General features: G+C 43.0%; 1 protein-coding gene across 4 annotated transcripts in view; it reads left to right on the forward strand.

Moving 5' to 3' along the window:
- Positions 1-26,807, forward strand: part of CORO1C (coronin 1C) — an 87,008-nt gene extending 60,201 nt beyond the window's left edge. For all 4 annotated transcript variants that reach the window (XM_080820896.1, XM_080820893.1, XM_080820895.1 and 1 more), the window contains 8 exons: positions 11,792-11,921; positions 15,229-15,410; positions 16,559-16,678; positions 17,640-17,744; positions 19,727-19,872; positions 22,076-22,133; positions 22,229-22,474; positions 24,430-26,807. In XM_080820896.1, the coding sequence (XP_080677022.1) occupies positions 11,792-11,921; positions 15,229-15,410; positions 16,559-16,678; positions 17,640-17,744; positions 19,727-19,872; positions 22,076-22,133; positions 22,229-22,474; positions 24,430-24,549 (1,107 nt within the window). In that variant the 3' untranslated portion in view covers positions 24,550-26,807. The remainder of the gene's footprint in view (positions 1-11,791; positions 11,922-15,228; positions 15,411-16,558; positions 16,679-17,639; positions 17,745-19,726; positions 19,873-22,075; positions 22,134-22,228; positions 22,475-24,429) is intronic.
- Positions 26,808-27,338: the final 531 nt, after the last annotated feature.

A 27,338-nucleotide genomic window follows, 5' to 3' on the forward strand; every position in this document is an offset into this window, starting at 1 on the left:
GAAGGTATTCTGGCTTGTCTTGGACATGTCTTCACCCACACTTCATATCAGCCATTTCTCCCAGAAGCTCTGGCTTCTTTTAATGGAGAAATGGAATTTCTAGATCAGTCTGGATGCTGGGAATGCTCATTGTTACCATGTGATCATTTGTTTTTAAAGATTTTATTTATTTGTTTGAGAGAGTGAGCAAGCCAGAGCGAGAGAAAGCACGAGTAGGGGGAGGGGGCAGAAGGAAAGAGACTCACACTCCCCACGGAGCAAGGAGCCCAGGGCAGGGACTCTGAAATTATGACCTGAGCCAAAGGCCAAGGCTTAACCAACTGAACCACCCAGGCGCCCCTTTGGTGATCTTTTCTTTTTCTTCTTAAGACTTTGCAGTAAATGGGGTGGGGTGGGGGAATACACACACACACACACACACACACACACACACACACACACACACACATTTTCAAGGATAAAATAACGTTGTGACTTCATCTTAATATTCCCTGTTCAAATTCTGGACTATCTAGTTTTAACCTAACCTCTTGAATATTGCATCTTTTATCTCTCTTCTTCCACACTGAGAATCTGGGTTCTCAAGAACTCAGAGGGTGAATTAGAGAGTCCTGATCTGTCTTATGTGCTTTATCATATTGTAGATATGACAGACTCAGCAAAAATACTGTTATGACCACCAGTCAATGATTATTAAAAATAGTTTTATAAAGCCACAACTTTTTACTTATGTCCACCTCTCTCTAGTCATTTAGATCATCTGAAGCTCCTTCCCTGGTGGATTCTAGACCCCAGGATGCTAGAACCCAACCAGAGAGTACTCCCTTCTGGGACAGGCCCCACACTGAGGAGAGACTGCAAAGAATGGAATCAAATAGAAAAGGCTCATGAAAACAGTACTTTTTCAGTCCTTCTATGTAGATAGTAGCTCCTCAGTGACTTTTAGATTTGGAGGTGAGTTTTTCTGAATATAAAATCCTCAGCTCCCAGTTTTTCCTCATATCTAAATACATTATTCCATTTTCTTTTGGCATAAAGTGTTCCTGTCAAAAAAAATTTTCGGATAATCTAATTCTCTCTCCTTTATAAACCATATATTCTTTTCACCTAGATGTTCATAAGATTTTTTTTTTTTTCTTAGAATACAGTAATCTTGGGGCGCCTGGCTGGCTCAGTTGGTTGAGCGACTGCCTTTGGCTCAGGTCATGATCCCAGACTTCCGGGATCGAGTCCGGCATCAGGCTCCCAGCTCCCTGGGGAGTCTGCTTCTCCCTCTGACCTTCTCCTCTCTCATGCTCTCTCTCACTCATTCTCTCGCAAATAAATAAATAAAATCTTTAAAAAAAAAAAAAAGAATACAGTAATCTTGCTAGAATATTGTTGGTTATTCTGAGTTGGAATTCCTAGGCTGATGGTATGTTCTTTCAGTATAGGGTTTCAGGACTTTTTCTCCTTCCCAGAATGTTTTCTCAATTATAGTCCTTCATATTTGCACTATTTTTTTGCCTTGGTTTTCTTCTTCAGGGGCTCCTCCTGTTAATTCATATGCTTTGTCTTCTTTATTATCTTCAATATTGGTCAGTTTCTCTCCCAACTTTTTTCTTGTTCATTTATTTTATTTTTTTAATTAAAAATTTAAAAAAATTTTTTAAAAAAGATTTTACTTATTACCTATTTGAGAGAGAGTGAAAGAGAGAGAGAGAGAGCGCACATAGAGGGAGAGTGACAGAGAGAAGCAGACACCGTGCTGAGCCGGGAGGCCAATGTAGGGCTCCATCCCAGGACCCTGAGATCATGACCTGAGCCAAAGGCAGACTCTCAACCAACTGAGCCACCAGGTATCCCTAAAAAAAAAAAAAAAAAAAATTAATTGAAATATAGTTGACTCACTGTGTTTGTTGTATTAGCTTCAGAACTTTAATTTTTTTTCTGCTTTTTACCTTTTATTTCTTTGGGGGCATTATTATGTTTTTGATAATGTGTTCTTTCTTGGTTAGTCTTCACTTCTAAAGTGATTTTTCTTTTGTATCTAATTTCAAAAAACTTTTGCCTCCTTTTGTTTTTCAAGTTCTGACTTTATATTGTTTTGAAATAGTGGTTGTTTTTCACTAGTTGAGGACACCTTCTTAGCATTCTTCTGTTGTCTATAGGACACTATTCTATGCCTTGTTCTGTTTGTTTCTTATAGTAATTTGGGGGACCTTGGCTTTGTTTTCCTTATTTTTACATGCCTTCAGTGGTTTGGTGGCTCAGTTCATATAGCCAACCTAACTTCACAGAGCTCCCCCTTCTGTCCCTTTCAGGTAGTGTTCAGCAGCACGGTGGCTTGCTTTCCGAGATTTCCTGGCCGGCTTTTATTTGGCCTTTCTCATTCCTTTGTCCCTCTTATTTCTGTCCTTCTCAGATTTGATTCCATTCCTTGGAATTTCTCCTCATTGTGGGTCCTGTCTCAGAAGGGAGCCCTTTCAGTGGTTCATTTCTAGAGTATGGGGTCTAGACTGGGATCTGGACTGCTCCAGCCCCTTCAGACCTTTGTATTTCAGGTCGCTGTCCTTGCCTGCTGTTGGGTAGGGCAAAACCCTTCCCAGTGACCCCTGCTTCTCTCACGTTGGCCTGTTACTGTCAGGTTTGTGAAGCACCCCATTGCTGCCCCATGATGTTTCCACACAGAGACCCGTAATACACAGGTCATATGGCTATTGGTGGTTTTCTTCCTTCCACTGCGTTTGGGGGTCATCACCTAGTTCTGGGTTTTTGTTTTGTTAATCTGTTTGCTCTGTGTTTTTATGGAGAGACTTGAGAAGATCCCAAAACTGTGCTTGTTGCTGATGCCACCATCCTTCCGGAATCTTCTAATGTTCCCTTTTGTTGGTATTGCCAGAGTGAACATTTTGTAAGTTGAACAATGCTTTGAGATAAATCCTCCTAGTTTGTTTTTTTAAGCCCTTAAGTATGACACTAATATTTAATTTAATAACCAAATCATTTGTTATTATTGGTGGGGCAATTACAAGAAGCTTTTATAACTTAACAGTTGAAGTGAAATTTTAAAGAAATAGCTGATTTTCTCCTACTCTGCCTTCTCAATACCTCATTTTCCTCTTTGCCCTCTTGAAAGTACACTGTATGATAGGTAATCTGTTTCAAACACAACACCGTTTTTCAGTTTTATTTTTAGTTTATTATTGTATTATATATTGCTTTATTATATATAATTTTATTATGACAATGAGAATTTTTAAAGTAATCTCCGCCTCTACTGTGGGGCTTGAACTCATGACCCTGAGATCAGGGGCCACCCTCTTTATTGATTGGAGCCAGCCAGGCATCCCAATACCTTTTTTAAAAAAGCAAAAATGCTTTCAGTAGTTTCCCAAGCCTAGGCTATTGGTAGTAATCCAGGAGCTACAAATAGTAGGTAGCATAACAAGGCCTCATTCTAGTAGGAGAAGAATCCCAAGAAAAGCCCAAGATGGGGGATTTGGAGCACATGCAGGCTGCTTACATGCCCTCAACCTCAGCTGCCTTACAGGTAAAGTAATAGTAACAGTAACAACAGGAAGGAAGCTATACATATAAAACGTTTAGTATTTTTTCAGTGTACCTGTAGTGGGTTCATAGCAGTAAGAATATCTTTAGCAAATATTCAGTTAAAAAAATACAATAGAGGGGCACCTGGGTGGCTCAGTGGGTTAAAGCCTCTGCCTTCGGCTCAGGTCATGATCTCAGGGTCCTGGGATCGAGCCCCACATTGGGCTCTCTGCTCAGCGGGGAGCCTGGTTCCCCCCCCCCCCGCCTACTTGTGATCTCTGTCTGTCAAATAAATAAATAAATAAAATCTTGAAAAAAAAAATACAGTTGAACCACTTTGCCAAATGAACTGTAAAAGAATTAAGGTTGTTTTGTTTTGTTTTGTTTTGTTTATTAAGAAAGAACATGTGCGCAGGGCAGGGGTGGGCTGAGGGTAGTGCAGCGAGGAGGGGCAGAGGAAGAGAATCTTAAGCAGGCTCCATGCCCAGCATGGGGCCTGTTGCAAGGGCTCCATCACACAACTCTGAGATGATAACGCAAGCCGAAATCAAGTTGGACGTTCAACACTGTGCCACCCAGGTGCCCCTACATTTATTTTGAAAGCTTTTTGTATTTATAGTTTTAATTCCATTAAGTCCTAAGCATTTAAGCATTGCTTTGTTAATTTTGCAAGCATTGATTCAGTGACAGCAATGCCCTTTTGATTGTAGGTTTATGCTGATGGTATATTCCTTCATCTTTTACAGATGACTTTTTTTAATTTAGAAAAAAATTTAGTTGTATTTCTTGTTATAAGAACAGCAGACAGCACTATACAGTAGACTAAGATTTTCTAAGTAAAATAATTTTTTTATTAGCATATAAAGTATTATTTGCTTCAGGGGTACAGGTCTATGATTCATCAGTCCTACACAATACACAGCACTCACCATAGCACATACCCTCCCCAGTGCCCATCACCCAGCCACCCCACCCCTCCCACTCTCTCCACTCCAGCAACCTGCAGTTTGTTTCCTGAGATTTAAGAGTCTCTTATGGTTTGTCTCCCTCTCTGGTTTTCTCTTGTTTCATTTTCTCCTCTCTTCCCCTGTGATCCTCTGCCTGTTTCTCAAATTCCTCAGATCAGTGAGATCGTATGATAATAGTCTTTCTCTGATTGACTTATTTCGCTTAGCATAATACTCTCTAGTTCCATCCATGTCATTGCAAATGGCAAGATTTCATTTTGGATGGCTGCATAATACTCCTGTGTGTGTGTGTGTGTGTGTGTGTGTGTGTGTGTGTGTGTGTGTGTGTGTGTATTTCACATCTAATCATTAATACAGATGACTTCCAGGACGCCTGGGTGGCTCAGTGGGTCAAGCCTCTGCCTTTGGCTCAGGTCATGATCTCAGGGTCCTGGGATCGAGCCCTGAATCGGGCTCTCTGCTCAGCAGGGAGCCTGCTTCCTCCTCTCTCTCTCTCTGTGTGTCAAATAAATAAATAAAATCTTTAAAAAAAAATACAGATGACTTCTTTAAGTGGTCTAAAAGTAAATTATATTGGTTTAGTTTACCTTTAATTTACTGCTTTTTGAAGCAGTGTCTTACACTGGCAGAAAGCAATTATATGAATCCTCCTCCCAGAAATTGTAATCTGCTTCTAGGTTTTCCAGACTTCTCATATTGTGAGTTCTTTTCTCCAACAATAACTTCTCAGAGAGAGTTTTAAAGATTGTGGCTACTAAGTATTTGACTTAGGAAAAGTTTAGCTCCAAGAAAATATTACTGTTTTAAATAATACGAAGAGCAGCCAAGTTAAGTTTAATGATTGATACTGACTCACCATTGTTCCTTATCTGCAGGGAAGAGTCAAACACAAATGTAAGAAATGACTGATTCAAACAGTGAGTTGCAGTCATCGTTTCTTCCAGAATCTGGGAGAGGGAAAGATCTTGGAAACAGCGTATTTGTCTTACCTGTCTCTGGCTAGCAGTTCAGAGGGACACTTTTGCCTTCTCCCAAATCAGTCTTACACTAGAAGTCAACAGCACATCGTTGCTTCTGTGACAGATTTTCCTAATACAGTTTTTGCCTCTAAATACAAACGGAAGTGGTGGTGTGGTTCGTGAGGAGAGTGAATCCCTCGGTCATTCTCAGGCTTCTTGTTCTTTCCCTTTTGTGCAGATTGCAGCCCGGCCCTTTGCCAGTGGGTATTATAACCTGGGGACATTCGAAATGAGCTCTCAGTTCTGGATTTTCTCAAAACTAGTGTTGTTCTCACTGGCCTGGTTCGTGGAGGCAGTTTCTGTGGGGAAGCCTGCAGCTCTGCAGCTCAGTAAGCCTCCTCCTATCTCTTCGAGGAGGCTTCATTTGCACTTTGGAATTGGTTTCCTTAGCATTTAAAAAGTAGGGCCTTTGGTGGGGAGTAGCCCTTTTTATGGCTGTAACTCTTGTACCTGGACCAGTAGCAAGTTCAAGAGGGGTGATTAAAGTGGAGAAGCAGTGTCTGGAAACGCTTCGTGTGTGCTTTAGATTTGCCCTGTGTTTGAGACACAAAACCATCAGTGAATTGTGCTTCAAAATTACTCTTCGAGAGAAACCCAAGTTCCTTAATTTTCATCACTTTTTTTCTCTTTTCTTTTCTTTCTCCCTCTTTCTTTCTTTCTGTCTTTCTTGATTTTATTTTTAAGTCATCTCTACACCCAGTGTGGGGCTTGAACTCACAGTCCTGACTGAGATCAAGAGTCACATGCTCTACTGACTGAACCAGCCAGGTGCCCCATTCAGCACTTTTTTCTTACTGGAATTGTTCTACAGAACTGTCCTTTTTCACATTTTCAGAATTTCACATGTTGAAAAGGATTCCAATGATACATTAGTTCCTGAACATGTGCTCCAAGTTATTTTTTTTCCAGAACCATGATGGGTTTTTACTGATGGATTCGCTTTTTCATCTGGAAGCCCTTGGGAGTGATGACGTGTTTTGTTTTGTTTTGTTTTGAAACACAACATTGCCATAGCAATGTCTAGTCCAAGTAGAAAATTTGAGGAATACACAGTATTATTTAAAAATCAAAACAAAGCAAAAATTCAAGTGGAAGAGAGAGAGATAGCTTATTATCCCTGGTGTGCTGAGATGCTCAGTCTGGGTACAGCAGAGGATGGTTGGTGCCTCATTTCCTCTCCTCACTGACAGGTTTTTGGAAAAAGCTGTTTGGTTTTAGAGTAGTGGCTTGAGCGGCTGAACATGGAACAGAGAAAAGCTAATAGACCTGTGTTGAAATCAGAGCTGTTCTCCTTTGTGCTGATCGGTCTAGGCATGTACTAGAGCTTTCACCCATCATATCTTGGATGTAAATTAAATAGTTGGGTACAGTGCTGAATCAGTTTGAAGACAAGGCTCATGAAAGAAATCGTGGTGTTACACCAAAAAATATATGCTTGGTTCTAGTAAACAGCAAGAAAAATAATTGTGAACATAGTAAGCTTTTTTTTTTTTTTTTTTTGACCAAGCCAGTGTTTATAAGCCCTTATGTGCATGATTACATTTAATCATTACAACAGCAAAGTGAGGCCAAGAGTATGTCCCATTTTACAGCTTACGGGACACCACCCCAGACAGCAACTGGTTTGGTCAGAGGTCACCCTGTTTTCAGTATCTTTTCAGTATCTCACGTCAGGGGAGTGCTTCGGGTAGCAGAATGTTTTAGCTCTTTTTGTGTGTCCTTTAACACCTGTATGGAGAGCTGCTGCTGGCCCCATACCAAATAAGGAAGCTGAAGCTCCCAGAAGTGAGGTCTGTTCTTAATGTTAACACAGCCAGTTGGTGTCCTAGCTCTGTTGGGAGGCCGTGTCTTCTGGCATCCAGGCCGGCGTCCTTTCTGCCACACCAGGCTACGTCCCAGCTTATGCACAAGAAGACTAAACCTGTACCAAGTGGGGGTTCTGCTTTGTTGTCCCTGCGCTTCAGGAGCCAAGACTTCTTCAGCCCAAACAAGAAGGCCATTGCCTGGAAGCCTCAGACAACCCTACGAAGGGCAGAGAGCCACATAAAGACAGGCCTGTGAGTAGGGCCAGTGGGCACCAGCCAAGCAGCGTGCATGCTTTATGTGGAAAAGTTTACAGGTCTTCAGCCCTTTTCCACAGTCCGTAGTGCAGAACACCACCACCTTTATTTACCAGCGAAGGCAAGAGTTCCGTCATCTTTTCATTTAGTTTCACAGACGTTTCCAGTTACTGATACCTCCCACTGTAAATCCTCAGGTCTGTGTTACTCCTTACTTCTTTCCTCTTCTTCCTGTCACCTAACTCCTGTTCCTTGTTAGAGGCCATCCCCTCAGAGTCTTCCTGGATGCACCAGACTGGAGCGCAAGAAGGTCACTTCATGACACTTGGCATTTTCATGCAGTCCTTGTCTTATACCTGTGTAGCTTTGGTTACATACTCTGTGTGGTTTCCTGGCACATAATACAGGCAGTAGCAATGGTTAACACTTAGGAAGAGCCTGCCTTATAACAGGCATTATTCTAAATACTTTAGATGCTTACTGCCACATTGCTTCTCAAAACAACATGTATTGAAAGCAGATTCCTTATTTCCCATTTTATAGATGAAGAAATCGTAAAGCTCAGAAAATTTAGGTCAATGTCTCCAAGGTTATGTAGCTGATACGGGGCTGAATCAGGAACTGGGCAGTCTGTTCTAGTTGTGGAGTCCATATTCTTAACCACTGTACTGTTCTGTCTCTGAGTGTATGCCAGGCACTGTTCTAGAGCTTACAAACTCATGTAACTCCCACAGCAGGCCTAGAAAGTATAAGTATTCATGTTTCCTCTGTGCAGTGACATTGAGTTGTTTGTCCAGGACCATCGCTCTAAGTGTCCCAGGCAGGATTTGAACCAGGGTCTGTTTGGCTTTGGAGCCCATGGCCCAACCTTCTACATCATACCACTGTCCTTTGATTTTTGGTCTCTTAGAAATCTCTGCTTTCTGTTAGTAAACCCCTCAACAGCAGAGCCTGTGTGTAGTCACCCCTGCCCCTCTTCCCTGGTAATAGGCCTGCCTTATAGAAGCTACTCGAGAGATGTGCTGTGTGAATGAGTGACCGAGGTGGTAAAATGGGTTAGAAACCATTGAATCTGCAAGGTGAGATTAAAAAAGCAACAGAATTTCCTCATTTTAAAAATTACATAATAATTGTTTTGCTCCATCATTAAAATTTCCTTGCAATCCAAGGAAAACATGGATGAGGAAGGAGATAGGAAAAGGTAAAGTCCCATTATGGGCTCTGCTTCTGCCCTCATATTTAAGATTGGCAACGCTGACTATTAACAAAGACTTCCCTCACTCCATGCCTCATTAGGGATTTAGAGAACACAGTATTTAATTGTGGTCAGAGTCAAATACAGGGTGCCGAGGTTTCTGGTCCTTGTAAGAGAAGCCAGCAGCCCGTGGTTGTGGTGCCATCTGGAGATGGCAGGTGGTGTTACCACTCCTCCAGTTCTAAGCCCAGGTCAGAATTCGGTTTGGAAAATGCATTTCCTGTTGAGTCATTAAAGTCCCATTTCGTAATAGTTTCTCTGTGACCTTAGGCTTTGATCAAATCAGTTTTCTGTTCTTTCTGTTAAAAAAACAAAAAAAAAAACCAAAAAAAACCCAAGACCTGTTCTACATTCAAATAGTTAAGTTCAATTTGGAGTTGTTTGACTAATCATAAACCCTTCACTAAAAGTAGTGTGTATCAGGATGAAAGCAAACCTGTGATGCTGGGGGTGGTAAGCAGATACTCACACCCCTAGGGAAGAGAGACATGGGTCAGTCTGTCTGGTGGAGAGAGGCAAGGTAGGTTTTCTTTTGCCCTCTGTGCCTGTTCACAACTGCATTGTTTAAAATTTGCTGAATGATGAGGGTTCAGGGAAATCAGGTGACGTCTAGACTTGGGCCCTTAGAAGGCACATTTGTTTTGCCATGATTGGCATAAGGGGTTATAGTTAGCCTGGGCAGAATTTAGCTGTACGAATGAATGATCACTTAATTCGTGACTTTTTCGCATTCTTTAGGATGGCAGACTTTTTCTTCTAATTTTTTGCAGGACAACAGAACTGAGCTGAACCTTAAACACTCATCTAATCCAGATCTCTGCCTTCCACTAAGCAGTTGAAAACAGGAAGTTGTTTGTCTCCTTAAAAATCCCCAACAAAGGAAAATTCTGTTTCTCACTTGTTCCACTATTGAGCATGATTTTTCACTGGCAAGTTCTAAATTTTTCATGAACTAGTTCCTTAAAATCTTTGGTGGTAAATTTACTTATTTTAATATATTACTTAAAACATTTGAATTGTTTAATATATTTATATAGTTTATATATATAAATTTATATATAATATATAAATCATATATATAATTTATATATATAATTGTTTTATATATTTAAATATAAGATATTTAAATATCTTATATTTAAAATATATTAACATGTTTTAATCTCCGTGTACAAGAAGATAGTAATTTTAAACTTTAGCCTTTTCACAAACTTAAATATTACTTAATGTCTTTTCTACAGGATTCTTAGTGCTACTCAGCTTAGTGGTGTCTTGTTTCTTTCTTCTTAGAGGGTGTCTCTTAACCTGTTAGAATTCAGGTCTTCCACTGTCAAAGTCTTTTGTCCCTTCCGTCTAATGCTTTTCCCATCCTCATCCCCCTCTGCCACCCAGGCATGTCCCCAATTAAGATACGATGAATCTTCTATGTGTCTTCACCAGTCAAGAGGATTTTTTAAACTGCTTCATTAAGCTATAATTCACATACAGGTCACCCACTTAAAGTGTACAATTTAAGGTCTTAATTTATTCACAGATACATAAAACCATCACAGGAGACAATTTTAGCACATTTCATCACCTCAAAAAGAAACCCTGTATCCATTAGCTATCCCTACCTCTGAGTCACTAGCACTAAGCAACCACTAATCTACTTTCTGTCTCTGTGTATTTTTCTGTTGTGGACATTTCATATACACAGAATCTTGTAATATGTGGTCTTTTGGAACTAGCTTTTTTTACTTAGCATACTATTTTCAAGCTTCATCCATGTTTTAGCATGAATCAGTACTTAGTTTCTTTTCATGGACAAGTAATATTCTCCCTATATAGCTATATCACATTTTGTTTATCCGTTTCTCAGTTGCTGGACCTTTGGGTTGTTTCCGCATTTTGGCATTCATGAATAATGCTGCTGTGAACATTCATGTACAGATTTTTGTGTGGACATGTATTTTCATTTCTCTTACGTTACCTTGGGAGTGATATTGCTGGACCATATAGTAACTCTGTGTTTAAACATTTGAGAACTGCCAGCCTTTTCCAAAGTAGCCACACCATTTTACATTCCTACCAGTGGTGTAGGGGGTTCTGATTGCCCCCCATCTTCACCAGCACTCACCATCTGTCTTTTGATTATAGCCTCCCCTTGGGTATGAACTAATGTTTTTTTTGTGGTTTAGCTTTGCGTTTCTGTAATGACTAATAATGACGAGCATGTTTTCATGTGCCTTTAAACTATCTGTATATCTTTCTTGAAGAAATATTCTATTTAAATCCCTTGCCCATTTTAAAAAACTGGGTTATTTTCCTTTCATTATTGATTCGTTAAGAGTTTTTTATATATTCTTTTTCACTGTTTTAATTGTGTTCTTTGAAAGGCAGAGTTTTTAATTTTGATGAGGCTGGATTATTTTTTTCTTTGTAAGATTTTTCTGTGCTAGATATTACAGAGCTATTATGTATATTTATATTTTCCAAATGTAAAATCACAGAAAACATGGTGTTTTAAAAACAACACCATCCCTTAGGAGCCCTGGTGGGTGGAGTTTGCTCTCTCCTCCAGAACCCTGGCCTCACTGGGGGCTATCTCCCCAGTGCTGCTTCTCATGGGTGCTTCACTTGTTTCCTATTCTTCTTTCATTGTTTTTTTTTTTTTTCCTTCCATGTTTCTAACTGGAGAGTTTTGAATTTAACAGGGAATTTAAAATAAAATCTCAACTCTTAAGTACAAGTGGAGAAGCAACATTTTGTAGGCCTGACGGGTGTTCTGATCTTTAATATTCTACTCCGTTTTTTAAAAACCTGCATAGAGTCAGTATACAATATTCTTTGGCTCTTTCATCCAAAAACCAGTGTGTGTTCTGTTTATACAGAGCAGGTCAGCAAACTGGATGGTCACAGGAAAGGTGACAACGAAAGATCATCCCTCACGATCCCTCTTGCTTTCTTTCCCAACAGGTGTGGCAGATCCCAGAAAATGGACTTACCCTTTCCCTGACTGAACCTGTGGTGATTTTAGAAGGCCACTCGAAGAGAGTCGGCATCGTGGCCTGGCATCCGACTGCCCGTAATGTCCTTCTTAGCGCAGGTAGGAGAGGACAGTAGCCAGTGTTTTGATGTGTGCTGTGCACATCTGAGGCAGCGCACTGGGAATCGATGATGAGGAGCCGTGATGCGGTGGCTCCCTGGCCCTGCTGCCCACATGCACACAGCTGTGTGTTGAAGGCCACTTGGGTAGTCTGACTCAAGACTTCTTCCCCAGAGAAATGAACAGATACATTCTTACCTAACATTCCAGCAGATTTATGGCTCATGTTGGGGCCTTTCCTGGACTACAGTTTTAGTTATTCCTTTTATAGCAGGAGGATCCCTGGTAGGAAACTGGGGTACCAGCTCTGAATGTTATTGCCAACTTCAGGCAGATCTTGTTAGGCAAATCTCCTCCTTCTGTTAAAAAGATACTTTGAGTTTTCTCCTTATATACAAGTAGTATATGTATATTATAGAAAATACATGTAAACAAAAGGGGAAAATAAAATCATTTGTAATCCAACTACCACCCAGAATATCATCATTGATGTTTCTTTCCAGAAGGTACTTTCATGCACATAGATGATTTTACCTACAAAGATGGGTTCAGAAACTTTACATGTGACCTACTTTCTGTGCTTAGTGGTATCCTGGTCCTGTTTGTGTGTCATTGAATGTTATTCCTGTGATTTTTTTTTTAAAGATTTTATTTATTTATTTGAGAGCTCGAGAGCAGGGTAAGGGTTAGAGGGAGAAACAGACTTCCCACTGAGCAGGGACCTCGATGCGGGGCTCAATCCCAGGAATCTGTGATTGTGACCTGAGCTGAAGGCAGGTGCTTAACCGACTGAGCTACCCAGGTGCCCCATTCCTGTGATATTTTTAACACCGCCATTAATAGTCCATTGTCTGGATACCTTCATTTATTTAATTAGGCCCCTATTTTGGGACATTGAGGTTTTCTGGGGTTTTTTTACACTGTTGATCAGCATTGTAGTGAACCCTCGAATCAAGATTTAATATTCCTCTTGGTTTGCCACTTGAGTAGTTTCCAAGTGTTATCCTATAGAAATCTTGTCCTCTGTCTGCAATTTGAGATTTTATCTTTTATAGAAGCAATACAAAGGTCACAAGGGAGCCTCAGGGGGTGGTGGAAATGTATATCTTGATTGTGATGGTGGCTACATGAATATATACATTTGTCAGAATTTAGCAAATGTATACTTTTATTTTTTTTAGATTTTATTTATTTATTTGACAGAGAGTGAGATCACAAGTAGGCAGAGAGGCAGGCAGAGAGAGAGGAGGAAGCAGGCTCCCCGCTGAGCAGAGAGCCCTATGTGGGGCTCATTCCCAGGACCCTGAGATCATGACCTGAGCTTAAGGCAGAGGCTCAACCCAGTGAGCCACCCAGGCGCCCCGCAAATGTATACTTTTAAAATGTCAGAATTTGTCAGAATCTAGCAAATGTATGCTTTTAAAATGGGTATTTTGGACTTTATGTAAATGATACCATAATAAAATTGATTTATTAAAAAAAGGAGTACTAATGTTAGTAGAACTTTTTTTTGAGATTTTATTTACTTATTTGACAGAGATCACAAGTAGGCAGAGAGGCAGGCAGAGCGAGAGAGACGAGGAAGCAGGCTCCCTGCTGAACAGAGAACCCGATGTGGGGCTCGATCCCAGGGCCCTGGGACCATGACCAGAGCCGAAGGCAGAGGCTTTAACCCACTGAGCACCCAGGCGCTCCAAATGTTAGTAAAATTTTAGAGATCTTTCCCCTCACAGTAAAAAGAAAGGGGACAGTTGAGTTTTTAACTAGGAATAGAGGGTGTTTATGATATAATAAGGTAAATTAAAAAACACCAGGTACCTATTGAAACTAAGGGCTACTTTTCAAAAAAGATGCTATCTAGAATTCCCTTTTTTAGTTAAAATCACAAGTGACTCTACCTGGGAACCCTCCTGATGTTCTACTCAGTCTAATAAGGAGATAAAACAGTTCCAGAGGTGGAATTCCATCGTGGAAATTTTTCTGCAGCCCCTTGTCATTGAGGTCAAACATCAGCTGACTGATCCCCATTCTGCCTTTCACAAGCAAAGGAGAATGGTTGATGGCAGTGTTGTGCATATTTTACGACTACATGATCCATCCATGGTGGCTGAAGTTACACATTTGCCTCTGGTGCACAAGGCAGAGGAAGGGTCAAATCTCACCCCAGGGTTCAGCTGCAGCTTTACTGTGCACAGGCTTTTTCCCCCCAGTCTCCTGTTTCTAGCCCACAGACAATTTAGGTGTCTGGATATCAGTGGCTACGTTTTTTTTGAAGTGCTTACAAAATTGGCTTATTGGCAAGAATTTATCTTCAGGATATCCATCCCTTATTTTGCTTCCTCCTTGTCCTGGAAATAATAAATGGCACCCGCTTTTTAAGGAGTCTTGGGTGAGGCACCTAGGTGGCTGAATCAGTTGAGCATCTGCCTTTGGGGCAGGTCATGGTCTGAGGGTCCTGGCATTGAGTCCCTCATCAGGCTCCCCACTCAGCAGGGAGCCTGCTTGAGATTCTCTCTTCCCATCTGCCCTTCCCCATCCCTTCTCTAAAATAAATCAATCTTTAAAAATAAATAAATAAATAAATAAGTAAGTAAAATAAAGGGGCTTTGCGCCTGATGCCTGAAGGAAAGTGGAGTCGGTGAGCAGAGGGGTGTGGCCACATCAGCACTGTGGCCTCTTCAGGGATCAGCTTCTGAATCCACAGGCCTGCTTGATGACAGTTTGGATTTCGGTCTTGACCTGTTTCTCTCCCCTTTTAAAGATAAAGACCTGTTGTGAGCACATGCATTTCCCTTCCACTTACTTGATTTGCCATGCTTTGATGTAAGACCATGTTTTATAGTATTACTGATCTGAATAACCCCTTTGTCCCACATTTTTGTTGCATGTTCTACACAGCTATTTAAACTCTTTATTTTTATTCTACTGGAGAAGAAGTAAACTGTATTCATTCTGATTCGGTTTTACTAGAAAAGGGAAGCTTAAGATCACATGGGGTCCACTGGCCCCAACTAACTCTCAAAAAACATGGGATTTTATTTTCTTAGAGTTCTCTGGCCATTGCTTGTTTGTTTGTTTCAGAGGAACCCAAACTTAGCAAACCATGTTTTCCCTTTAACACATTTCTTTTATATAGATGTCTTATTTCTTTGTCGCTTGAGTTTCTAACTCCCAGCAAGTAAATAGAGCCACTTATAATCAGCGTCTGTCTTTCTGTGCGTATGTCCCCTCACTGTATTTGTAGCTTTCAAGTGTGGCTGTACAGGTGTTTCTAGTCTCTGAGGGGTGTGGCTTTGCTTGCTTTCAGGCTGTGATAATGCCATCATCATCTGGAATGTGGGGACAGGGGAAGCCCTTATAAACTTGGATGATATGCATTCAGACATGATTTACAACGTGAGCTGGAACCGGAATGGCAGTCTGATCTGCACAGCTTCCAAAGACAAGAAAGTGAGAGTAATCGATCCTAGGAAACAAGAGATCGTTGCTGTAAGTATGTTTAGGATAAAACCCCCCATCTTGGTACCACTTCAGTGAGTGTGAACTTGTTAAGGCAGGCTATAGAGGCCTCGCCCCTGGTCAGTGGAACCTTGTGTGCAGATGCCGGACCGTGAATCCACAGAACCTTATATAGGCTTCTGCCTCCCAGCCACCCTTCAGAGCTGGGCATTCCGGCATTTACACAAGTCTTATCTCTCGCTTGGTGACCATTTTTCACAAAGAAACAAATTTTTTACCAGTTCACTAGAGGCCTTGAGAATTTACAAGTCTAGATCAGCTAACCTAAACAGTTAACTGCATTCCTGGCTTAGTGCTCAGTACTGATCCCTGCCCCGTCCTGCAGCCATCATCAGAGTACCTCACAGAGATGCCACAGGTTGTCTCTTTAGCTCAGTGTCTCAGTTTCTGCCACTCAGAGTAGGCCTCAGCAGACAGAAGGTGGGCATTTGGGACTTGAGCTGGGATTGAAACAGCAGGTGCTGGATCCCAGAATGTCTTGCATCTGCACCAGTCTCTGGTCCTGCATTTGCCTCACTCTGAAAGGTGCTGGTTCTTTGGCAGTTTTACTTCTTAAGAGTTGGGTGGCTGTTGTGACTAGAGCTTACTGAGCACTGGGGACTTGGTCCGGCTTTGCGCCAAGTGTTTTCTCCACTAGAAGCTTCCAGGGCTCACTACTAGTGCACTCTCAATGAACAAATGAAATTAAGGAAGGGGGTTAACTGAACTAGACTTCCTTCTGTCCAGTGAATTTGGTAGAAACTGTAGGGTATATCCAACTTCCAGGTTATCCTCTTGAGAAACGGACATCTGGCAGTCCTTTCATGTTTTTTATTTTTGCAGGGCATGGACTTGGGTTGGCAGTAGGGCATGGTGAAGGAGTGAGGCTTTTGAGTCAACTCCTGGCATTTTTGCTTGCTCACTAGCTGAGAGACCTTGGCCAGATTACATAATCTCTTTGTTTTCTCATCTTGGGAGGAAACTTATACACACACACACACACAAACACACGTGTGCATGCCTGGTAATCTGAATGGGTTGGATTTAGTGTATGAGCCCCCACTCTCCCACCCCGCCCCACCTCACCTCACCTTTCTTGCATTTTGAATATAATATGCGTATTACTCTTGGTCCCCCAGGAGAAGGAGAAAGCACATGAAGGAGCAAGACCCATGAGAGCCATCTTTCTGGCTGACGGGAATGTCTTCACCACTGGTTTCAGCCGCATGAGTGAGCGGCAGCTGGCTCTCTGGAATCCGGTATGCCCCTTCCCAGCCTTTCCACTGGTTTACACTTGAGCTTTTTCTCTTTCCCGAGCAGGTCTTTGGGTGGGTAAATGGATTATAGGATTCTTAGTGTAGTTTTCTGAACTCCTGCTGGTCTTAAATTGGGTGGACATTCTCATCCTCCCTGGAGACTTACTGCTTAAATGTATTACCAAAATGCATTCTTGATCCTCTCAAGTAGGCTGTGTTGACTACATTTTTTAAAAAAGAATGCACAAAAGAGCCAGTGTTTGGGACTTGGGAAACAAGTTCCAAACTTTATTTTATAAAGAATTTGATCAAATGTTTAAATCAAAATAGTCATGCTTAGGAAAATGTTGAGAATAGCGTAAGTGAAAAAATAACAAAACTGAATATACAGTATGATCTCAGTCTCTGTGTGTGTGTGTGTGTTGGAAGGAAGGAAGTAGAAAAAACGGTCATTGTTTTTGCTACCCAGTGGACTGTGGGATTATGGAATATGGGATGATTTTTATGGTCTTTCTGTGACTTTAACAAAGAATGTGTATTTGCAATAAGAAACATTTCTTTTAAAAAAGAAAATAGCGTGCCTGCCTGACTCAGAGTGTGTGACTCTTGACCTCAGGGTCATGAGTTCAAGCCCTACATTGGGCATGGAGCCTGCTCTAAAGAAATACATTTTTTAAAAAAAGTAAAAGAAAAAAAAAATAGTCACAAAGGACAAGGGCCGTCTGTCTCATCTTTGTCATGGAATCACACCAATGTGTACATTGATGTTGTCAAATTGACAGTTTTCAGTGGGTTAGAAAATCGGTATTTATGTGTTTGAGTTGGCATCTACTGTATGAATGTTATATGTGCATTGTTAAACCTTCATTACTCTAGAAAATTGCTCACGTAATTAGGGATAAAAGAATGATTCCCCTTGTAAAGTGTATGTATACAAATATATGTATTTGTATCTTTTTCCCAGAAAAATATGCAGGAACCAATTGCTCTTCATGAAATGGACACTAGCAATGGGGTATTGCTGCCCTTCTATGACCCCGACACCAGTATCATTTACTTATGTGGAAAGGTAAACTGTCATTTTAATGTTTCATATTAAATTTAATCTTGTAAGAGGAAAAGTACCCTTCAGAGATTTAGTAGAAGGGCAGTGCCTTACATCATTTTAATATTTTAATTTGTCTGATTTCTGTGTATGTCTTAAGCTAAAATAAGGACCAGTGATTTGGGTGTGTTTTCAGTCTTGAGACTGGACCCTTTGAACTTGTCATTTGTGTGGTAATAACATACTGTGTTCAGGACTTCTGACTGCAGCAGGGATGGGGCTCTGGTGTTGGGGCAAATGCTGACAGGGATAGCTTTGCTCAGGCACTCTGATGAGAAAAAGAGGGCACGCTGATGTCCTTTCACCTCTGGTGCCGTGGGATCCGGGATTTTAGATTGCCCTGTAATGGTGTGACGAATGAGTAATGAGGTCGCTGCATCTAATGCTGCAGTCCGCCGAGGAGCCCTCTGTTGGCAGGTAGGTCCTTACACCACATGCCATGTACTTGTAGGGAGAATAGTGCTTTGTGGATAGGAGCTTTTGAAGGCCTCAGGGATACTCCAGGATGTTTTTCTTGTTCCTAGAGCTGAGCATTAGGGCCCTGAGCTTGAAAAGTGTATGGTCTGCCTAGTTTCAGAAGGTGACACTTGTTACAGAAGACCCCACACTGAAATCAGAAAGCCTACCTTCCTGCCTTACAGTCTCCCTAACTACAGTGTTGCTAGATTGATGATGATGATGATTTCTTTTTAGTGGGCAGTAACCTGAAAGTTCCTTATTCTTTCGTAGGTTCCGTTTTCCTTAGAATTTCTGTAGTTGAAATAAATGAATTAATGCAACTGGAGCTGTTGATGTATTTGCCCCAAACCTGTTAGATGGCCCCTTGCTAGGTTAAGCCAGAGATGTCTCACTTCTCATAGTTGACTGAGCATGCTCTACATTGTCATAGATCAGGTGCTTGGAAACTGGGGTCTTGTCTGTTTCCTGGAAAGTCATTTTACTTCAGATGTTCACAACTGCCATAGAGTACATCAAAACAAGTAACAGGAGCGGTTACCCAGATATTATTAACATGAGGTGGAAGGTTGTTTTGAGTATGCAGGAAACAGATAGTCTGTGTTTAGCTTCTTCACATTGCTTTAGATATTTACATCATTGAAACAAGTAGAAACCATGCAAAAGGAGAGACTTGAAGGCAAGGGTGTAAAACTGCCTGGTTATTTATATCACACGCACACGCATACATACCAAGCACGCTGCTTCTGGCAGGCAGCCTTGCCTTCGTTGTTCAGGTTGGTATAATTGTGTGACACTTAGTTATACTTGGAGAGACTAGCATATGCTTCAGATATTCAAAAACATCTGACCTTTCTAAGCAAATGTGTCACAGAATTTGACACACGGTTACGAGATAGCACTGCCTTCCGAAGTTAAAGGATACTCATGTTTTAGTGAGTATCTTAATTATGAATTAAGGATTACTATGAGTTAAGAATAATGAATTAAGAATGATTTAAGAGCTGTTTATTCTTAATGTTTTTGAATTATAAAAATCTTACTTTTTATAGTCATCTGATTGGCCGATGTCAGTGCCCTCAGGTCTGTGAACGACACCATTCTGTTGCCACTGAGAATCAGTCACTGCCTTCTCAACAGTCCAGACTTCTGTTTGTTCTTTGAAGTTGAATTGCAATTGCAGTTGCTTGGCCAGAGGTGTTAACATTTTTGCCCTGACTCCGACTTAGTGTCTAAGCTCAGTGGAGTCAAATTCAAGGCTTCAGCAGGAGGCGGAGGAGACCGTTTGAGGGACATTCTAGCATCTAAAAAGGGAGGGCTTACTTTGCCAGGAAGAGCAACCATCATATCCTCTTCCTCTGAAGAGAAAGCAAAGGTTGGCCACTGAGGCAGAGTCCCGGTTAATGCGGGTCTTAGAGGGGAGGGAGACCCCACTTCAACCAGATGCTTTAAGTAACATTCAGCGCGAACTTGTCTCTGATTTCTCGTAGGGTGACAGCAGTATCCGCTATTTTGAGATCACAGATGAATCCCCGTACGTCCACTACCTCAACACATTCAGCAGCAAGGAGCCTCAGAGAGGGATGGGCTACATGCCCAAGAGGGGACTTGATGTTAACAAATGTGAGATTGCCAGGTAAAGAGTCGGTCTGGTAAAGTCTTCAGATTGTCTGTGCTGTGTGCTTCACAAGATCACTACCTCCGCGAGTTGTGCCTGGAGCCAGTCTGTGTGCCCTTTGTGGTGGCATGGACTTGGTATCTGGTTTCCTGCCCACACTTAGGAACATGGAGTTTTATTTACTTTTTAAGAAGATTTTATTTATTCATTTGAGAGAGAGAGAGAGAGACAGGAGAGAGCACAAGCAGGGGGAGCAGCAGAGGGAGGAGGAGAAGCAGACCTGCAGCTAAGCTGGGAGCCTGATATGGGGCTCGATCCCAGGACCCGGAGTTGATGACCTGAGCCGAAGGCAGACTACTCAGGTGCCCGGGAACATGGACTTCTACAACAGTGAAGAACCTTTCAAAATCATTTACTTGAATTGTGCCCCTCCCTGGTCTCCAGACTATATAACCTGCGGTGCATCGATTAGCCGAGGCTCACTGTGGACTTACAGAAATACTGTAGCCTTCATCTCTTGTCTTCAGGCTGAGGCTGTGGCCAGTGTCCCTGGGAGGCAAGCAGGGAGAGCCTGCCCCTGGGATGGAAAGAAGAGATGGTTTTTCTGCCCTGTTGGGGGAAAAACAGGTTCCAAACTGAACTGTAGACCTCGTGGATCCTGTTAGAGAAGCCAAAGACCGATAGCTGGGTGTTGGGTTAGCTTGATTCAGGAAGTTCAGCTGTGTTATAGAATTCCTGCGTCTCTACCCCTGTGGATTTTTCAGAATTTTGTATTGCATAATGCTAGTGGTCTTCCTAAGGGGTAGGCCTTTTTCTCCTCCTAGTCAACAAAAGATAGTCCCTGAAACTCATGAATGACTGACTGTCCATTTTAAACAACAGAATGACTAGCACTGCACTATCAGGCCTGTGGTCATACCACACATTTGTAGAACACTGTATTTCTTTCTTTCTTTTTTTTTAATTATTTAAAATTTAGAGAGAGAGAGAGAGCGCGCACATGCAGGGGGAGGGGCAGAGGGAGAGAGGGAAAGACAGAGATCTCAAGCAGACTCCCCACTGAGTGCAGATTCTGACGTGGGGCTTAATCGCATGATCCCGAAATCATGACCTGAGCCAAAGTCGAGAGTTGGGCACTTAACCAACCAAGCCACCCAGGTGCCCCACAACACTGCCTTTCTGTGGACATCTGCCTAACCATGCTGTCCTAGTCATATAAGTAATACATCTTTGAAAAATAAAAATAATTTTTAGATGCCCCTTTTTATATTAATTACTCTAGGTTTTTTGTTTGTTTGTTTTTAAATACATTTAACTCTCTATACCTGGAGTTAGTGAAGGAAAGCTGTCACAGATAATTCAAAATTATGGTGTAAACCAATCTCATCAAAATACAGTTCAAAATAGATTGAATCCAAACTTAAAATTGCCTCCAGTATTTGGGAAGGCCTTTATCTTACTGTCATCTAACAGTTTAAAAGACTATAAGCACAATCATTCAGGACACCTTCTACGTAGGAAGTGTTTCTTGAGCATTCGCTAGATGCTGGGTGCTTTGCTGAACATGCTGCCATGCTCGGTCCTCGAGCTGCTTGGCAGTCCCAGGGCAGTCTTTTTTTTTTTTTTACCACCAAGCTGACTGCAGAGGTTCCCACTCCTCCCACATTTGGGATAATTTCAAATTTTTCTTGAGCGTTAGACATGATGTGGTTAACTTGGATGCCAAAATTTTTATCTTAAGATTGTTTTCCTTTTTAAAAATCCTGTTTATGCTGACAGATGTTCAGTCACCTCTAGTTGGCAGAAGACCTGGCCTCCAAGTCATAGATAGTTACTGTCTAATATTGGGTGTTTGCTCTCTCCTGACTGCTGGCTTGGTCCCTTCTCCAGAAGTGACTCATCGTCAGTGGTGGTGGTTCCACCATGGCAGGTCAGCCCCCAGATGACTGGGGTTGGACCATCCCCAGAAGCACAGACAGAATTCTCCTGCTCCTTGTTTCTAGTCCACCATTTCCTAGCACAGTTTCTCTTGGCTTCTTTTTTTTAATCTGGAAAATAGGAACACAAAATGTACCTGTTCCCCTGATAGATGTGCTAAGGTGATTGGCAAAGCATTTCGTATCCCATACAGCAATGTAGAAGATTAGTTTTCGGTCAGGAAGCCTGTTACCTGGCCTCCTGTTTCACTTACTACAACTTTGCCTTTTTTTACCCCTTGAAGATTCTTCAAACTTCATGAGAGGAAGTGTGAGCCTATTATCATGACTGTTCCCAGGAAGGTAAGTGCCCAGTTTCCTAGGCAATTCTTGTTTAAAAATATTTTTAAAATTCCAGGGCTGTCTTCCTAAGGATTTTCCCAAAATGTCTCTTGTAGTCCGACCTTTTCCAAGATGACCTGTATCCTGATACAGCAGGGCCTGAAGCAGCACTGGAGGCAGAGGAGTGGTTTGAGGGGAAAAATGCAGATCCAGTCCTCATCTCCTTAAAGCATGGATACATTCCTGGAAAAAACCGGGATCTCAAGGTGGTCAAGAAGAACATTCTGGATAGCAAGCCCACTGCAAATAAGAAGTGCGACCTGATCAGTGTCCCCAAGAAAACCCCAGACACGGCTAGTGTGGTAAGGACTGCAGGAGGTGGAGAGTGAGCTTGGCTGGCTCAGGGCTTTTATTTATTTTTTTAAAGATTTTTTTTTTTTTTAAAAGATTTATTTATTTATTTATTTGACAGAGGGAGAGAGAGAGAGATCACAAGTAGGCAGAGAGGCAGGCAGAGAGAGAGGAGGAAGCAGGCTCCCCGCTGAGCGGAGAGCCCGATGTGGGGCTCGATCCCAGGACCCTGGGATCATGCCCTGAGCCGAAGGCAGAGGCTTTAACCCACTGAGCCACCCAGGCGCCCCTTTTATTTTTTTTTTAATTTATTGAGAGAGAAATCACGGGCAGGGATGGGGCAAAGGAAGAAGCACACTCCTTGCTGAGCTGGGAGCCCGATGTGGGGCTCTATCCTGGGACCCTGGGATCATGACCTGAGCTGAAGGCAGACGCTTTAACAATTGAGCCACCCAGGCGCCCCAGGCTCAGGGCTTTTAGTGAATGAGAACGAGAATTTTTAAGAACCTTCTTGGTCACATAACATTTAGGAGCTTGTGGCCACTTTTGGCTCCTTCAGCTGTGTTTTTTATAATGACCGGGGTAGAAGTCAGTCTACTACCATCTTTGAGAGAGATAGAGTGAGTGAGAGAGAGCAAGCAAACATGAGTCAGGGGCAGAGGGAGAGGAAGAAGCAGGCTCCTGGCTGACCAGGGAACCTGATGTGGGCTCGATCCCAGGACCCTGGGATCATGACCTGAGCTGAAGGCAGACGCTTAACCGACTGAGCCACTAGGTGCCCCTGCTTGGGTGTTTTCTTAACTGTTTCTCCCCCGTGTTTACACTGATGTCTGATTGGGGTAGAAATGAAACACAAGAGTGTGGGGCCGCAGATGCTGGGAAGAGGAGGTCTCAGGAAGGGGAAAGCGTGGTAAGAGGGTTCAGGGGTGCATCTGGTGGTGAGTGAGACTTAACAGCAAAGATGATCTTGGGCCTCTTGGCAAGAACCATTTCAGTGGAGTGGTGGGAACCAAAGCCTGATGTAGGAGACCCGCATGGCCCCTGGGGGGCGCTGCTGCTGGGGGAGAACAGGGTCTAGCTAGGGAGGACAGGTTGTGCTTGGGGAGTTGGTGGGAGTAGAGTGGGATCCCAGGGAGCCAGAGGAAGGGCAGTGAGTTGTCAGTGAGAAGGTGAGTGGAATGAAGAGCCAAGGTGCCTGGAGGAGCTGTCGCTTTGGCTGTGACTGAGGAAACCACGTGGGGTGCCATGGCTTGCAGGGTTTCCAAATGAATCACATCCACCTGGGAGAGACTGAGTCCTCTTCAGAAGAGTTCTAGCAAGGAGGGCAGGGGGTTTAGTTCCTAAGAAGGACCCTTCCTGGGAGATGGTAGGAGCTCTGTAGCTTCACCTTTGACCCAGGTCGCATAGACTTTACTCCTTATGGGGCACCCGGGTGGCTCAGTCGTTAAGCATCTGCCTTCGGCTCAAGTCATGATCCCAGGGTCCTGGGATCCGGCCTTGTTTCGGGCTCCCTGCTCAGTGGGAAGCCTGCTTCTCCCTCTCCTACTCCCTCTGCTTGTGTTCTCTCTCTTGCGGTGTCTCTCTCTGTCAAATAGATAAATAAAATCTTTAAAAAAGAAAGAAAGAATTTACTCATGACATTGCATGGAGTGGCTGGGCTGTGGGGCAGCCCTGGAAGGATTGGTCCTGTCCCACAGTTTATGTCCTGAGTCTCAATGCGGGTAAGTGCCCAGGCACAGGGAGTGGGTGCAGTGCTGTGGGAACCTAGTTCTGCTGTGGGCGGCAGGTGGACTGACCAGCCGGCAGGTGGCCTTCTCTTGGAAGGCCCAGTTTGGTGCCTGTGGCTTGCCACTTCCAAAGTAGAAAATTAGATTGTATGCTTTATAAATTCTCAACTGTGGTAAGGTTCATTTACTGCGTTTTAGTAACCTCTTGTCTCCCCCACCGTCTTTTCTGGTTTTCTTAGCAAAACGAAGCCAAGCTGGATGAGATTTTGAAAGAGATCAAATCTATAAAAGACACAATCTGCAATCAAGATGAGCGCATTTCCAAGTTAGAACAGCAGATGGCGAAAATCGCAGCCTGAAGGTCCACCCCCAACCCCCAAAATGGGAGCAGGAACTTGTGCTTGGTAGCTGGTTGTTGGCGTGGTCCCAGGGAGGGCGAAAGGGAGGCACTGCCATTCGGAGACATTCTGTGTCACATTTGTCAACCAGCGATAGGCCACATTCCAGTAAGAACTCAATTCGTCTCCCAAATTTGTAGAAACAAAATGTGATTTAAAAGCCGAGCTTTTTATCAGAAAGCTTTTTTGATGTTTTAAGTGTTACGTGACTTGTCGAACTTTTAAAAGACAAAAGTGCTACTTTTAAAATCCCAGATACTCTGAATTTTAGAAAACCAACCAATTCTGATTCAGTGTCGTGCCCAAGTACCTTTTTTTTTATAAACAGGGACCAATGCCACATTGCTTTTTGTATTTCTTTTTTTTTAATGTTGCCAAAACCAAAAGTAGCTTTTTTCCCCCCTTGTATTTTGCTACTTTGCAGTATTTGTGTGTGGTTTTTTTTTTCCTTAATTTGAAAGGGACAGCACTGTGTATGTTTATAAACTAAATGAAGATATTATTTTGTATACACATTCATCTGAGAACAATCAGAGCAGTAGCCACATGGTGCTGGCTCGTTTGCAGCACAAACCTGGTCATCCTCATGACTACAGAAGGAAGACTTGAAAAATCACGTGGGTTCGCATCACCACCCTCTCCTTTAATGGAGTCTCTGATCAGAAAAGCTCCTATTGTACTGCTTCCTTTCTTTCCTTTCTCTTTTCTAGAAACTGGGTGGTTGTACCAGAATGGAATTTCACTTCTTGGTTATCCTGTGCTTCAGATGATTATAATCTAACCTAAACTAGCATGTGTTTCTGCAGTTTTGTTATACACATAGAATCTATTGCATTAATCACTTTAAACATCATGTTTCAGGTTTCGGTCAATACTTGACAAGGGTGCCCGGGACAAGAAGCCACAGAAGCCACTGTGGAGTGCTCCCTCATGCCCATTTCAGCAGCTTGCCTAGCTCTTGAGTACAGTAGGGGACTAAGACCTAGGGAAACTGGAGGGGAGTTCGTGCCCCCACCTGATCCTCTGCTCTCCCTGCACCACCGGAGCCCCTGCCTTTCCCGCGGTCTCATGGATGCAGCCACCTCTCTCAGGGCTCCCCCAGCCAGTCCTTCTGTTCTCCCTGCCTTTCAGCCCTCCCCACGTTCAGCTAAGAGGAGGCTAGAGGGCGCTATTGAGTATTGAGAGTGAGGAGACCGGTCTAGCATGATGCAAGACCGGGAGTGCAGGGCTCTGCTGTAGTGGTAATGTGTACAGACCTGTCCCTTCATGCGCTCTCCACACAAACCAACCTGCCGTGCCCCTCCAGCTCAGAAAGAGGCTCCCCAGACGCAGCCCAGCGACTGAGCTCTGATGACCTGTTCCATTCCTAAGTTATCCTGAACTTCTCTCCCATTTCCATGTTCTCGTTTTGCATGCTTGAGGAACAAGATTTAAGGAATCTCTGGGAAGGGCTGAGTGTGGTTGAACACGAAACGTATAGTGCCAGTGGGCCCACCCAGGGGCACGCTTGTGCCTGTTCCTGCCGGTGTGGGATGGGACTGGCGGGAAGCATCTGTAACTGGGAGCCAGGATGGAGGTGGAGTGTGGTGACAGTGGGTTGGAATGCACAGCCGAGCTGGGGCTAATGTCTGTGTAGGACAGGTACTGTGTTTTTACCCAATATTGGGATCACTGTCTCCACAACTTCTGAATGTTTGGTGTGGTTGTGTGTGTGTGTGTGTGTGTGTGTGTGTGTGTAATATTGGAGTGGATAATGAGATGTAAGGAAAACAGTAATCACAGTGACTTATACTCAAACCTGTACATGTTTCTTTATCAACATAATCTGCTGAGGACCTTCATTTTTAAGATTGAGAAATGTTTTAAGGTTCTGATACCAAATTAAGTAAAGAAAACTGTTGATGGTGGTGGAACACCATAGCGAATGTGGTTCAAAGAGAAGACAGAGGGCAAGGAGAAATTACCTTGATCTTAGTGTGTAGCTTATGACTTATTTAATGAACGGATGCCCAGCCAGGCTCAGAGTCGGCGCCTGAAGCTTTGTGGATTATTCTTCCTGTTGTGTCTTTTCCCTTTTTCCCCCCCCTTTTTCTTTTTAAAGCCGTGCTATCCCAGAGGAAAACCAGTGAATTACTCCTAGATCGGCTCTTATAGAGCAGCCATAGTATTCTGTCAAAACACTTGCTTCCATTTTCAAAGATAAAAAGTCATTGATTACAAAATGGTGTCCGTGTTTATTTCACACCCCAGCTGTCTCTGAGGCATCCCACAACCACTGTGACTCAGTGGAACCAGCTGGGCGACTGTTCCTCGCTGAGGGTGAGTACAGGGGAGGTGGGGTGGACCACTGCACTCCCACACAGGGGGAGGTCGAGTGGGGTATAGCAGAGTGAGGGCGCTGTGCTGGATTGTAGCAGGCCTCCAGCTTTTACCAGGGGTGGGATCTGGGGAAGATGATCTCATCTTGAGGCACCCCTTTCCCCGCTTTGAAGGAGGGATACGTCACTCGGAAGAGAGATTCCCGCACCTGGCCACACACACAGCCCTCGCCACTGCGCTTGGCTCACAGTGTGACTGCAACCAGCTGAGTCCCTGACCGTGCCTTTGAAAGCATTGCTTTCGTCAGTACAAGTACAGCCCCCTCGGCTTAGCTGTGATTTTTATTCCAGCAGAGGGTTTCAGGGTCATTTGAACTTCATGGCCTTTTTAGCTTCCCTTTTTACAGCAAAATAGCATCTCATGACATTTCA

Source organism: Martes martes (genome assembly GCF_963455335.1).
Source record: "Martes martes genome assembly, chromosome: 13".
Classification (NCBI taxonomy): domain Eukaryota; kingdom Metazoa; phylum Chordata; class Mammalia; order Carnivora; family Mustelidae; genus Martes; species Martes martes.